The 14,451-nt window shown below is 46.7% G+C and overlaps 1 protein-coding gene across 2 annotated transcripts in view; it reads left to right on the top strand.

The window, feature by feature from the left end:
• The window catches only part of sog (short gastrulation), a 277,663-nt gene that overhangs the window by 175,901 nt on the left and 87,311 nt on the right, over positions 1–14,451 (top strand). For both annotated transcript variants that reach the window (XM_069336216.1, XM_069336218.1), the window contains exon 2: positions 1,685–1,788. In XM_069336216.1, coding sequence (XP_069192317.1) covers positions 1,685–1,788 — 104 coding nt within the window. The remainder of the gene's footprint in view (positions 1–1,684; positions 1,789–14,451) is intronic.

The following is a 14,451-nucleotide window of genomic DNA, read 5'->3' as shown; positions in this document are numbered from 1 at the left end:
AACAATTTTTATTTATATTACTTCTAAGCTGTATCACTTATGAACCCATCCCTGCCCTTGTGTGGCAGTGCACATCCCTGCCCTTGTGTGGCAGTGCACATCCCTGCCCTTGTGTGGCAGTGCACATCCCTGCCCTTGTGTGGCAGTGCACAGTAGAAAGTTGTTTTCACATATCCATACATTAAAACATTGATTGTAACCATGATATATATGTGCTTCAGCCTACAGTTTAGACCTATTGTCTTGTGTATGACCCTCTGTCCTGCGTGACAGTGAATACCAGCATTATCCTCACTTTAATAAGACCTTTCAAAATCCTCAGATTAGGCAAAATTGTAATTAATTTTGTCAATAAAGATGTTAATAATAATAAAATGTATGTCTCTGTCTGTCTGTGTCTGTCTCTGTCTCTCTCTCTCTCTCTCTCTCTCTCTCTCTCTCTCTCTCTCTCTCTCTCTCTCTCTCTCTCTCTCTCTCTCTCTCTCTCTCTCTCTCTCTCTCACTGATCCACTCCATACTACACCATTTGTGGCCTCTCGTGGAGCTCTGTTAGAGCTCTAGTGGAGCTTTGTAGAGCTCTTGTGGCTCACTATAAACGTGTCATGACATGACGTTGGCCTGTCACGTGTCATGACCTGTCATTCGACCTTTGGGCTGTCATGAGCATCTACATCTTGACCTCGATGGACCCTGCCAGCGCTGTCAAGTCCAACCACTGTACCACCGTATAACAAGGCATTTATAGCGCAACATGTCGCACCAACATGTCACGGGAGGTGTCATGAATGCCCAGCATGGCACGGCATGACAGGTGCATGCCTGACGAGCATGACGTTGACAAACGAGGTCTCTGTGACAAGCTTGACAAGTCTCTTGACAAGTCTCTTGACACACGCAAGGGCCGACTGGTAACTCGTGTCACTCCTCGCTTGAACAGGCAATTTGTTGCAAACAACTGCTGCTGGCACCGTTGTCAAGCAGGGTTGTTGGGTGGCTTTGGCACCTGTGGGGTGGCGTTGGCACCTGTGGGTTGGCGTTGGCACCTGTTGGGTGGCTTTGGCACCTGTGGGGTGGCGTTGGCACCTGTGCCTGCCCCAAAAGGTGGCCAGAACTTCATCAAAGTATTGGTGATGGGTGTGTGATGATTAGTGTGAATGGGAGTTGGCTAAGGCTGAGTGTGAGTGTGTGTGTGTGTGAGTGCGTGCATCATCCTGTACCCCCCTGGTGGCAACATGCCCAGGTAAACTCAACATATTCATCAACATAAAAAAAACGCACCTATGTTGACCAGACCACACACTAGAAGTTGAAGGGACGACGACGTTTCGACGCACCTATTTTTGCAAGAATATTTTATGAAATAAAAAAATGAAGTATACTTTATCATGTCTTTCTTGAGAGTGATTTTCAAGTGAGTTTGTTCATGAAAACATACGATTTTGTGCACTAAAATACAATATATATTCTCTCACCTGTTCCCCCCCCCCCCCAACGTCACTTAGACGTCACGGAGACGTCAAGGCGAGAGCCGTCAAGACACACCTTCAGGATCCTGATCTTAATGAACCTTAATTGATTACCTGACTGTAATTGGTGATTGGGTGTGTGAGGTGAGTGAAGGTGTACTAACCAAAGGTGTACTAACCAAAGGTGTACTAACCAAAGGTGTTTCTGCCCAATACAGAGTGTCGTCTGGGTAAGGAGCGGTACTCCCTAGGGGATGAGTGGAGCCCCAACCTGGGGCCACCCTTCGGCGTGTGGAGCTGCGTGCGCTGCCTTTGTGAGAGGGTAAGTACACACGCACGCGCGTGAGCTGCCTCGGGTACTTTCCTCTTGGTACTTTCCCTTCCTCCTCTAACTCTAACTCTTTGGCACCTGGGCACTTCTCCTTTGGGGGAAATGTGAATTTTTTCTGGTAAATAGTTCTAGGAGAACGGTGTGTGTGTGTGTGTGTGTGTGTGTGTGTGTGTGTGTGTGTGTGTGTGTGTGTGTGTGTGTGTGTTTCTTAGGTCTGGAATGAAGACACGTGTGGTTGTACAGCAGAGGCGTTTTTTTTTATACCTTGATTCAATGTGTTGTTGGTGTCAGCAAGGTGTAGTAGAGGGGACACAGGGGTGTCGGAACAAGTTCCAAGTAACAGGACCTCTGACCTTTGAATGCTCAAGCGCCAGTGGCCACCATTAGTGAGAGAAGAAGACCATGACTTGACCCCATCTTAAAGAACCATTTAAGTCAGATTCATTTTCTCTCTTAACAGCTTATTGGGATTTGTGAAGTCTAGACTAGGGGTGATTGGAGATAGGTCTAGGGGTGATAGGCCTAGGGTTGGTTGTTACGTGACCGGGGGTTACCGTAGTGGCTGTCACTGTAACGATTGTTACGGTAGTTAGGTTGCTGGAGTCTAAGATGGTCGCCTGGGCAGTGTAACAAGAGAGCAGTACATAGTACATGAACATCATAACAGCATGAACAGGCCACGTGGAGGATGAACAACCCACAGGCGCCAGTCAGGCGACGGCAGACAATGTAAAAGTTACACCTCTGTATAAGTTAGCCATAGAGTCAGGTCAACGGTCATCGAATCACAAAGAGGTCAGAATTGATGCCGTCATGGTAATCTTCAGGGATTAACCCCTAAACAACAAATGCAAAACCCTCATGTTCAGCTGAGGAGCAGTAGATCAGGAGAGTCAGTTGAGTGGGCACAGCCCAGTAGGGAGGTGTTTGTGGACTCTGGGAAAGAACATCATCTCCAGGGAAACTGTGGAACAACATACGAGTAAGTACGGCTCTCTTGTACTAAAGCACCTCATTCAGTACCCTTGGCCTCTAGTAGGGAATATAGTTAGGGAGTGTCTTATTTAATTATTTCAAATAAAGTCAGATATTAAGTGTTATTAAATGTGTATTAATGGTTCCTTGCTTTAGTGATATTGGGCCTACCGTCCCCTTTGCCCTAGTGACCTAGTGCTCTTAATTATTCAGTACTCCTCCCCCCGTTCGTCTTCCGTGTTGAGGTGTTAGTGTTGGTGTGTCCCGCCTTATTCTTGTGTACACTATAGTTCCCAAGTGGTCAGGATTATTCGAGTGTCAGGCCAGGATCCTTGTACCGTTCAATTGTCCCCTACACCTGTCCTGGTAGGTTACTCCATCTGCAAGACCTACGACTCTCACTCCGGTCCCCTGTCCGGTAACTCAGGGTGGTGGCAGCGTCACTCGGTAACTCATACGATAGGTTGTGACTACGATTATCTCTATCTTTCTGTCTCACTCTCCCTCACTAGTGTCTCACTCTCCCTCGCCCTCACTCGCTCTCGTTCTCCCTCCCTTGCTCTCGTTCTCGCTCTCCTCTCTCTCTCCTCTCGCTCTGCCTCCCTCTTCCTCTCTCTCTCCTTCCTCTGTGTACTGGTTTACGTCTTCGTATGACGGCCCGAGTGTTAACATCTTATATGATCGGTATAGCATCTGTTATTACCATAGAAAGAGCGGAGATTGCACGGTTAGCTCAGTGGTAGTAGCGGAGTGCGCGGTCGAGATAGATACAAGGCGAGGTATTACAATCAGGGTCATTACAATGGTGGCTTAGCGGTGGTGAACATTGTTTTACAGTGTTCAGTCTCACGCGTCTTGTGCCGTTCGGTGTAGCTATTAAGTAGTTTTAAGCGGTGTTTCTGTTCAAATTATCGCGATTGACTGATTTACTCCAATTGAACGCGATAATCTGAGGTGTACTGGTATTGTACAGCATGCTAGTGTGGACTAGTGTGTCAGTTGACTCACGTCTAGGGACGCCTGGCGTTTGAAGTCTGGTCACAGGAGTGGCAAAAGTTTTGAGTTGTCGACCGGCGAAGAAGCTAGGAAAACACTCTGGGTCACGTGATGTGGCTGTAGGTTTAAGGAGTAAGAGTAACTATTAGTTAAGCTCATACGAGCAGTAATTACAGTTTCCCGATAGGAAGTACAAATAGTTTCTATCAGTGAATTATTGTTAATGAATAGTGCGTGGGAAATTGTGTATTGGTATAAGAGCAGGCAGATTGAAAAGTAATTACGTTTTTGTTTTGTTTTAGAAGTGACATTGAAATTACCACCCTTGTTAAGTAAAGGGGCTAGTTATAACGACGTTGTGAGTTTTTGTCTTGTTCTCAGTGAATCATTGTTAGTTCCAAAGATTTTTTTTTTTTTTTTTTTTCAACATTTTTGGGTCAGCGCTAGTCCGGTGAACTAGTCGTTCAGACGTAGTTTATTGGCATCATGAGTTCAGATAGGGCTTTAAGGAGTCAGGGAGGGCTTAGCCAACAGAACCTTCTAGCAATACAGCCGAGACAGGCTGTCCAAGTGGATAGCACGGTTCAAGAGTCAGGTGACGATCCACAAGGTGCAGGTGATGGGGTCACATCAGGTCACATGCTGGGTAGCCGTCCTTTGTCCACCCCTGATACTCTGCAGCCTAATGACATCACCCCTCCCCCACTTCCTCCCAGACCGACCTCCCAACCCAACACCCCAGGGGCGCGGCGGCCTGCACCTTCCCCACATACCCCTCCCCAACCACCCCCCCTCCCACCTTACCCATCCTCAGAAATTAGGAAGCGCCTCTCTGAACCCCTATATGTGAACCTTACGGCAGGGCGCTTACATACGCCTACCCAGGGGTCCACCCAAGGGTCCGGTCAGGTGACTGTCCCCACCAATACCACCCCACCTCTCCCCCCTCGCAACCCCAACCTTGGTCAGACGACCAAACCCTCTTCTACCATCTCATGCCTTGCCCAGAACCAACCCCTAGAATCCCCTACCTCACACCACCACCCCACCCAACCCTCCCCCCCACCTGACCATCACTATAACTCTACCTTACACCAACCCTTCCCTCCCCATTACCAACCCTTCCCTAACCATTGCCAACATCTACACTCCATGCCCCCTGCGTCTCATGGTATGCGTCAGCCCCCATTGTCATCATTCTCATTGCCTAGACCAGTGTTACCCAAACTAATTTGCAAAGAATTACCAACAAATATAGTGGAACGTAACCGGAAAATAGACGACTGGCTAGGGCAAGTAGGTTCATGTTTGTCAGCTGCCCAGGATGACTGGGTAAAAATTAATTTAGCAGCAGGAGCGTGTATAGACCCTAATGGTTCAATAATGCAGGACCAAGAGTTTCAATATTTGCAAACATGGCCAGAGTTTGTGTTAGCAATTAAGAGACGATATAAAGAGAAAATAACAGAGGAAACAGCTAATAGGTATTTAGCTAGTTTAAAACGAGGCTCAAACGAAACTCTCAAAGACTTTGGAACTGGCATATTGCGTAGAGTGCGTGACTTGAGGCATGAATTAGGATACGATGACCTGAGAATTAGTCAGAAGGCTAAACAACTGTTGTGTATGTCAATCCCCGGGACACTTGGAGCTCACGTTTCGGCTGCAAGTGTAACGATGGATTACTATAGTTTAATAGAGTACGCTACGGACTTACAAAACATTCAGGGGCAGTGTAAGGATACAACTGAAACTAGACAATCCTCTTATGTCCAAGCGGTAGATACGAACAATTCGCATCGTGTTAAGGAGAGTGTAGGTAACTCTTCTAGCAACCAGAGGGGAGGGCACCATAGAGCAGGTCCGCCTCCTCACTGGTACTACACCTATGACCCCAGGTGTTGGAGTTGTGGCGGACGAGGCCACAAACGAGATGACTGCCCCAATAGTAATGAGGAAATATGAGATAAGGCCCCCAAGGAGGAAGGGCGGCCCACTTTTGAAGTGAGGGTGTGCGGGAAGAGGTTGACTGCATTCCTGGACACTGGTAGTCAGGTAACCATCATTAAGATGGACTCATTTAGGACCTTCAGTCAGGTGCGCCTTAAGGAAGGGGGTGCACAATTAACAGCTGTCAATGGTCAACACTTTGACGTTCTGGGAAAATGTATTTTAACTTTTAACATTGAAAAAGATAAACCTTGTATCCATGAGTGTACTGTGGTGGATAATGTAACATTCCCTGGTGATATATTGTTAGGTGTGGATTTTTTGAAACGATTTACATATTCTTTGACATCGGAGAAGGGAGCAAGACACAGTAGGCTACAGTTGGGATCTGTGTCTTTCCCAGTAAAGTTAACTGATCACCCTCCCATAATTGCTTCAATTCAACGAGCACCTAAATATGTAAACCTTCCTAAACAATTGTTCAAGTCTCTTCAAGACCCTGACAAGAAAACATGTAGACTACATGCTGTACACAGACAAGTATGTCCACCACGGTCATTTAAGTTTATTAAAGTCGCCGTAGGAAGAAACATTCAACCCGGAAGTACCCTTCAGGTAGCTGGCAGAATTGATAAGTTGATGATACCATATACTCTGGTATCTGTACATGACAAAGGTGCGATAATACCAGTGGTCAACCTCTCTCACAAACCTTATCGCTTTAGGGTGGGCGATAGTCTGACACAAGGAATTGTGGTAAATTTAAAAGAAATAATAGAGTCAGATACCACACGAACATCGACTGTACCAGCGCAATGTAGCGCATTGAACGTAAGAGACGAGGAGTCACACAGTAAGATCGGTAAAGAAACCCCGTTATCTCCTCAAGATAAGGAAATGGTGGACAAATTAATAACTGCTCTAGATTTGACTCATATGTCACCTGCTGAACGTAAACAGGTACGGGAAGTCCTCCGTAAATTTCCTAGGTTATTTGCGACCGAGGATGAGGAAATAGGCTACCTGCCTCAAGTCGAACACACCATTCCAACAGGTGATAATCCTCCGGCCCAAACACGTCAATGGAGACTCCCAGAGCAGGCGAAACAACTTATTAGAGATGAGTGTAGAAAGATGATGAGACAGGGCGTTATAGAAGAGAGCACGTCACCGTGGCTTTCCCCAGTAGTGCTAGTACGCAAACCTGATGGTAGTTACAGGTTCTGTGTAGATTACCGTAAAGTGAACGAAGTGACAACAGCGGACGCTTATCCTCTGCCTCTCATTCAGGAAATCATAGACCAGTTTGGCACAGCTAAGTACTTCTCGACACTTGACGCAAAGTCAGCGTATTGGGCCATACCAGTTGCAAAGCAAGACAGAGAAAAAACAGCATTTTCGGATGGTGTGCGGACTTACCATTTCAAGCGTATGCCATTTGGATTAAAAACAGCTCCTTCATCTTTTCAGAGGGCGATAAATTATATTCTAAGCCCTGTTCTCGGTAGGCACTCATTGGCGTACCTTGATGATGTTGTAGTGTACTCTAGAACTTTTGACGAACACCTCCATGATTTGACAGAGACCTTGTCGCTGTTGAACAAGGCGGGGTTCAAATTGAACGCCCAAAAGTGTACCCTGGCGGCTCAGAAATTCAAGTTTCTGGGTTTTCAGGTAAGCACAGATGGAATACGCCCTGACCCGGACTCTTGTCGCGCTATTGCTGAAATGCCAACACCAAAGACAGCAAAGGACGTGAGAAGATTTCTGGGTGCAGCTGGGTATTTCCGTCGACACATAGAAGGTTTTGCGAGAACGTCAGCTTCACTGACGAATCTCACTAAGAAAAATGTTAAGTTTGTATGGACCCGAGAGCATGATGAGGCTTTTGAGAAGTTAAAATTACAATTGAGTACTACTCCAGTTTTAGCAATTCCTAACTTTGAGAAAGATTGGGAAGTCCACACTGATGCTAGCGGTATTGCCATAGGTGGCTGTTTAATACAGCGTGACTCGGAGAACAACCCGCACCCGGTAGCTTACTTTAGTAGGAAAGTGAAAGGACCGGAAGTAAGGTACTCAGCCACTGACAAGGAAGCTTTAGCTGTAGTAGAGAGTGTAAGGTATTTTGAGCCTTATTTGTTTCAGCGTCACTTCATAATTTATACTGATCATCGAGCATTGACCCACATTTTTAAGAAAAAGACACGTTGCCCGAGAATGACAAGGTGGGGTCACGAACTGTCAGCACACTCGTTTCAGATATTGTATAAGCCTGGTCCATCTCATGTTGTTCCTGATGCGCTAAGTAGGAACATTGCCACCGTCAATATGAATGTAAACATTGAAACGATTGCGAGCGATAAAATGAGAGAACTTCAGATGAAGGAACAGCGATGGAAGGAAATTATTGAACATCTGGAAGGAGGGAAATATCCTGCGAGAAAACAAAGTACCTCTTTAAATGACTTTGCACTCAAAGAAGGAGTGTTGTACCATGTAAATGCCCAGAAAGACAGGGCGTTGTTTCAGCTAGTTATCCCTGACGCATTAAAGCCTTCGGCATTAAAACTTGCGCATGCGTCAAAGATTGCAGGTCACCCGGGAGTGTACAAAACTTACACAAAGGCCAAGTCATTATTTTATTTCCCAGGGTTATTATCACATGTAATTAAGTACGTCAGGTCATGTGGGAACTGTCAACGACGCAAAGGTACTCCTAAAGTACAAGCCCCACTCCAGGAATTCTCAGAGATAACAGAACCCTTGGATCGGGTGGGGGCTGATTTAATTGATTTACATAGTAGCAATTCAGGCAACAGATATGCGCTAGTTCTAGTGGACCATCTGTCCAGGTATACCACTCTAGTAGCCCTTCCCAGGAAAGACCCCCAAACAGTGGCAGATGCATTTTTAGCTAGGTTTGTTACTGTGTTCGGTCCGCCTAAAGTTCTAGTATCTGACAGGGGACAGGAGTTTATTGGTAGTTTATTTCAGGAAGTATGTAAACTCTTAGAGACAACAACAGCGCTAACAACAGCATACCATCCCCAGACGAACGGCATGGTGGAACGAACTAATAGGACGGTGAAGGATATGCTTGCCATTTTAGCAGAGAATGACCCGGCCACTTGGGATGAACAGTTGCCCTTTGTTCAGTTTGCACTAAACACCGCAGTGCACCAGTCAATAAATACTCAACCACTCTTGCTGTTTACTGGACACTCGTGTAATTTTGCGTCAGGTCTGCTTAACAGACATACTATTAGTTATGGAGAGGATTATCCTTCAGAAATCCTCACCAAGATGAAGAATGCGTGGAGGATAGCAGCTGAAGCATCAAAGAAAGCAAGGACACGGTATGCCCATTATTATGATAAGCAGGTACAACCATTAAGAGTGAAAGAGGGAAGCCTAGTGATGCGGTTGAATGAGTCAGCGCCCGCCAATCAGAGTAGGAAGTTAGCAGCTAGATGGCGAGGCCCTTATAGAGTTATTAAGAAACTAGGCCCAGTAAATTTCATAATTAAGGGTATATTTGAAGACCAGGTTGAAAGAACCATCCATATAAATAAATTGAAACTTTATGTAGCAAGGGAAGAACTGGAATTACCTTCAGTAATTCCAGTCCCTGAGAGAGTGGAGGGAATGGTTATTCCTGATGCTCAATCGGAGGAGGATGATGACATCCTATCATCCTTACTTAGTAGCCAAGTTAGGCCTGGTCACCCTATGGTCACCAGATCTCGCGCGCACATGAGCGCACAGTAACTGAGTTCAGCTGTCATCTGAGTTATAGGTAGAGGCAAAGAATTGTACTGTAGGTGCTTAGTCAAGAGTGACGTACCTTTACCTACCCTGGAGGAGTTATCTTTCTCAAAACCTCCAGGGCAGATCCAGGTCTCCACCAGACATGAGTTATGAATGTTTCTTTTCCCAGGTCTGCTCACATTGCCACACTGTCGGCCATATCCCATCTCTACAACTGAGGCCAGAGTAGCATGTCACCGCTATTGTCTGGCGGGAACCAGGTTTAGTTCCCGAGGGACAGGACGGGTCACACTACATCACCCCCTCCATCCCTCACCCCCCCACCCTTATTAGTGGTACCTGCCATGGTGGGGGCGGCTACAAGTTAAGGTCACAGCCAACACCTCATCACTTAATGAGGTTATGGAACTGCCAACACTAGCTGTCATCTGGAGGACTGATTCAACATATCAGACGAGACATTAATGAGGTCACCTGCCTTGCTATACAGAACACCGGTGACCGGAAATGAACAGCCAAGAACAACGGAGTGGATTGGGCAACGGTTGCGGGATTACACAAGGTCTTGCCCACTCCTGAGGTTTCTGATGCGCCGAGCAACAAGATGTGAAACTTGGTGGCTACGTAAGAACAGCACGTTCCCTCTAGAGTGTGCATGATACGCCAACGCGGATGCACGATTTGCATCTTGGGCCTACAATCATGTGCATGATGGGATAACGAAGTAAGTCGTAAAGGCCTAGTACGACGTAGCAGAAGAAACACCTGTAAGCGGATGGAACCCAAGAGCTGGAGCCGGGACCCGAGGGTTCTGCCGCCACGCCCACCCCGCCTCAACGAACTGGAGCTGTTCACTCATCAAGCAAGACCTCGTCTGGTGTCAACGTCTCAGTACTCCCAGGAAGGCAACATGTATGCGGCAGGCAGAACATCGCCAGCAGACGTTCAGCAGGCGACAACATCTTACAAGAGGATGGAACCCAGGTACGCCAGAGTTCCCCCTGTGACCGGACAGCAAGTCAATCATCGCTGTCAACACCGACGTCATCGCCTCGTCGACGACCCGGAAGTAGGGACCAGCAGCGCGGATGTACTGCAGATTGTGGACTAGATCAGTGGAAGACTCTAGTCAGGAGGGGAGTGGATCTCTTCTCACAACAACTGAGGCCAGCTGAAGAACATCGTTGGTGAAGAACACGACGCATCGTTGCAGAACTACAGCAAGAATACAGCAATGGGCGAGTCAACAACATCGGGACAACGGACTCGTCGGGAATAAAGACTTTGTTAATTTGTATATACAATATATATGTAATTTTTTTAAGTTCAGAAAACTTGGAGTTCACCGTTACAGAGAAAATAAGTTATGAACGAAAATTTTTGTGTAGACTCTGGTGAACTGGGGAACCAGCGGAAAGATGGTTCCAATATAAATTTAATTGGTCATCATAAATTGTGTTATTTTTTTCAAATGTTGATTGGTCATCTGAGAGGATTGATGGGCTGCCATGCAGGTATGGTCAGCCTGGATTTTGAGTTACCATGGTAACTGTTATTGTTGAGAGTCTTTATAAATATTTCTCGACTGTGAAATGTGTATATTTAGATAGGGTAGCTATTTTTTTTTCGAGGCATGTGCTAGTTCCTTTATGGTCTGGGATAAGAAAAGCCATGTTCGAGTTCCTCGCCCACGGTTTTTCTTAAACCGGGACATTGGGGGATATGTAACAAGAGAGCAGTACATAGTACATGAACATCATAACAGCATGAACAGGCCACGTGGAGGATGAACAACCCACAGGCGCCAGTCAGGCGACGGCAGACAATGTAAAAGTTACACCTCTGTATAAGTTAGCCATAGAGTCAGGTCAACGGTCATCGAATCACAAAGAGGTCAGAATTGATGCCGTCATGGTAATCTTCAGGGATTAACCCCTAAACAACAAATGCAAAACCCTCATGTTCAGCTGAGGAGCAGTAGATCAGGGGAGTCAGTTGAGTGGGCACAGCCCAGTAGGGAGGTGTTTGTGGACTCTGGGAAAGAACATCATCTCCAGGGAAACTGTGGAACAACATACGAGTAAGTACGGCTCTCTTGTACTAAAGCACCTCATTCAGTACCCTTGGCCTCTAGTAGGGAATATAGTTAGGGAGTGTCTTATTTAATTATTTCAAATAAAGTCAGATATTAAGTGTTATTAAATGTGTATTAATGGTTCCTTGCTTTAGTGATATTGGGCCTACCGTCCCCTTTGCCCTAGTGACCTAGTGCTCTTAATTATTCAGTACTCCTCCCCCCGTTCGTCTTCCGTGTTGAGGTGTTAGTATTGGGTGTGTCCCGCCTTATTCTTGTGTACACTATAGTTCCCAAGTGGTCAGGATTATTCGAGTGTCAGGCCAGGATCCTTGTACCGTTCAATTGTCCCCTACACCTGTCCTGGTAGGTTACTCCATCTGCAAGACCTACGACTCTCACTCCGGTCCCCTGTCCGGTAACTCAGGGTGGTGGCAGCGTCACTCGGTAACTCATACGATAGGTTGTGACTACGATTATCTCTATCTTTCTGTCTCACTCTCCCTCACTAGTGTCTCACTCTCCCTCGCCCTCACTCGCTCTCGTTCTCCCTCCCTTGCTCTCGTTCTCGCTCTCCTCTCTCTCTCCTCTCGCTCTGCCTCCCTCTTCCTCTCTCTCTCCTTCCTCTGTGTACTGGTTTACGTCTTCGTATGACGGCCCGAGTGTTAACATCTTATATGATCGGTATAGCATCTGTTATTACCATAGAAAGAGCGGAGATTGCACGGTTAGCTCAGTGGTAGTAGCGGAGTGCGCGGTCGAGATAGATACAAGGCGAGGTATTACAATCAGGGTCATTACAGCAGGTCTACAGTATCAGATGTTTACCAGGTGTGTGTGTGTGTGTGTGTGTGTGTGTGTGTGTGTGTGTGTGTGTGTGTGTGTGTGTGTGTGTGTGTGTGTGTGCACCGTGCACACACACACACATCTACAATAATTTAATGCCATAAATCAAATCGCTGTTATGTTCCTGTATCCCTAAATTGATTTCAGACACCTCTCCACCCCAAACCTTATCATTTATCCACCAAATAAACCTTACTGTATGCTGCACGTTATCTTGAGGTTATCTTGAGAGGATTTCGAGGCTTTTAGTGTCCCCGCGGCCCGGTCCTCGACCAGGCCTCCACCCCCAGGAAGCAGCCCGTGACAGCTGACTAACACCCAGGTACCTATTTTACTGCTAGGTAACAGGGGCATAGGGTGAAAGAAACTCTGCCCATTGTTTCTCGCCGGCACCTGGGATCGAACCCAGGACCACAGAATCACAAGTCCAGCGTGCTGTCGGCTCGGCCGACCGGCTCCCATGTTCCTCACGTTCCCACGTTCCTCACATGTTTCCCTCACTTCTCTCTGATGATGTTTTAAAAGTGTTCATCTTGTGGAACGTGAATCACCTCACAGTCCGCTACTCTCATGATAAAGCGCCAAGTCATTACAACCATATAGAGCTTGGAAAGGGGTCAGGATAAGGATTTGGGATGGGACGGGGGAAAGGAATGGTATTGTTAGCGTTAAGGTTATCCAATACTTAGTTCCCTATTGTTATTATTTTGGAAACTCTATATGGCTCGCTGTGCCGGTTGCTGGGATATTTCCTCGGTGTTCCGAGAGAAACTTTAACTTTTAAGAACTTCAAATGAGAATAAAAGGAGCATGCAAAGATCTACTGGAGCCTGCGAGACCACGGGCTCACCATAGCCCGTGCTACATGGACACTTCGTCCTGAGTAGCTAAATCTGTAACAACAACAACAACTGCGAGACTCTTCCTGGTTTTGGTCACCGAAATTCATGGGGTATGTATATATGTTTGACCTGCGCTTGAAACACTCCAGCTATCCCACATCGGTTGTGTTGCCCGGTAATTTGTTCTGTAAGTCAACAAACCTGTTAACACACCGGTAACCAGGTCGGTCGGGGGAGCCGGTCGGCCGAGCAGACAGCACGCTGGACTTGTGATCCTGTGGTCCCGGGTTCGATCCCTGGCGCCGGCGAGAAACAATGGGCACAGTTTCTTTCACCCTATGCCCCTATTACCTAGCAGTAAAATAGGTACCTGGGTGTTAGTCAGCTGTCACGGGCTGCTTCCTGGGGGGTGGAGGCCTGGTCGAGGACCGGGCCGCGGGGACACTAAAAGCCCCGAAATCATCTCAAAATAACCTCAAGATAACCATTCATGTCTTTCCTGAATCTAAACTTCTCCCATTTTTACTCATTGTTTCAAGTCCTGTTTTGTTAAGATAGTTTTAACGTTAACAAACCTTTTATAGATAATTCGCGAGATAACACTTTAATTGTGTAAAAAAAATGAATTGTGTAAAATGCTGGTTTGTGTCTCGGAGAGGCTGCAGGATCCAAGTAAGTTCAGTAGAACTTCAGGTTGCAATTCTTTTACCATGTCGTAGCTCAGTCGATTAAGAGAGCATAAGTCTGGGATGCTCCCGGACGTAGGTTCGAATCCTCGTCACGGCCCTTGTGGATTTGTTCATGATCCACGAGCCTCGTGGGTACACAGGCACCTTCTGGGTACCCATTTAGGTGATTTAAGATGTAATCACGTAACTGTGCTTGTGGGGGATTTACCTTCAGCTCCTTGGCCCCGCCTCTTAATTGGGGGACTGTCATAACTGCATTCTACACTGTATAACTGGTTGATACTTGGTTGATACCTGGTTGATACCTGGTTGATACTTGGTTGATACCTGGTTGATATCTGGTTGATACTTGGTTGATACCTGGTTGATGGGGTTCTGGGAGTTCTTCTACCCCCCAAGCCCAGCCCAAGGCCAGGCTTGACTTGTGAGAGTTTGGTCCACCAGGCTGTTGCTTGGAGCGTCCCGCAGGCCCACATACCCACCACAACCCTTTCTCCAAGGAGTGCCGGAC

Source organism: Procambarus clarkii, chromosome 35 (genome assembly GCF_040958095.1).
Source record: "Procambarus clarkii isolate CNS0578487 chromosome 35, FALCON_Pclarkii_2.0, whole genome shotgun sequence".
Taxonomy (NCBI): domain Eukaryota; kingdom Metazoa; phylum Arthropoda; class Malacostraca; order Decapoda; family Cambaridae; genus Procambarus; species Procambarus clarkii.
The sequence above is the reverse complement of the archived record's forward strand: the minus strand, read 5'-3'. Positions and strand labels throughout refer to the sequence as shown.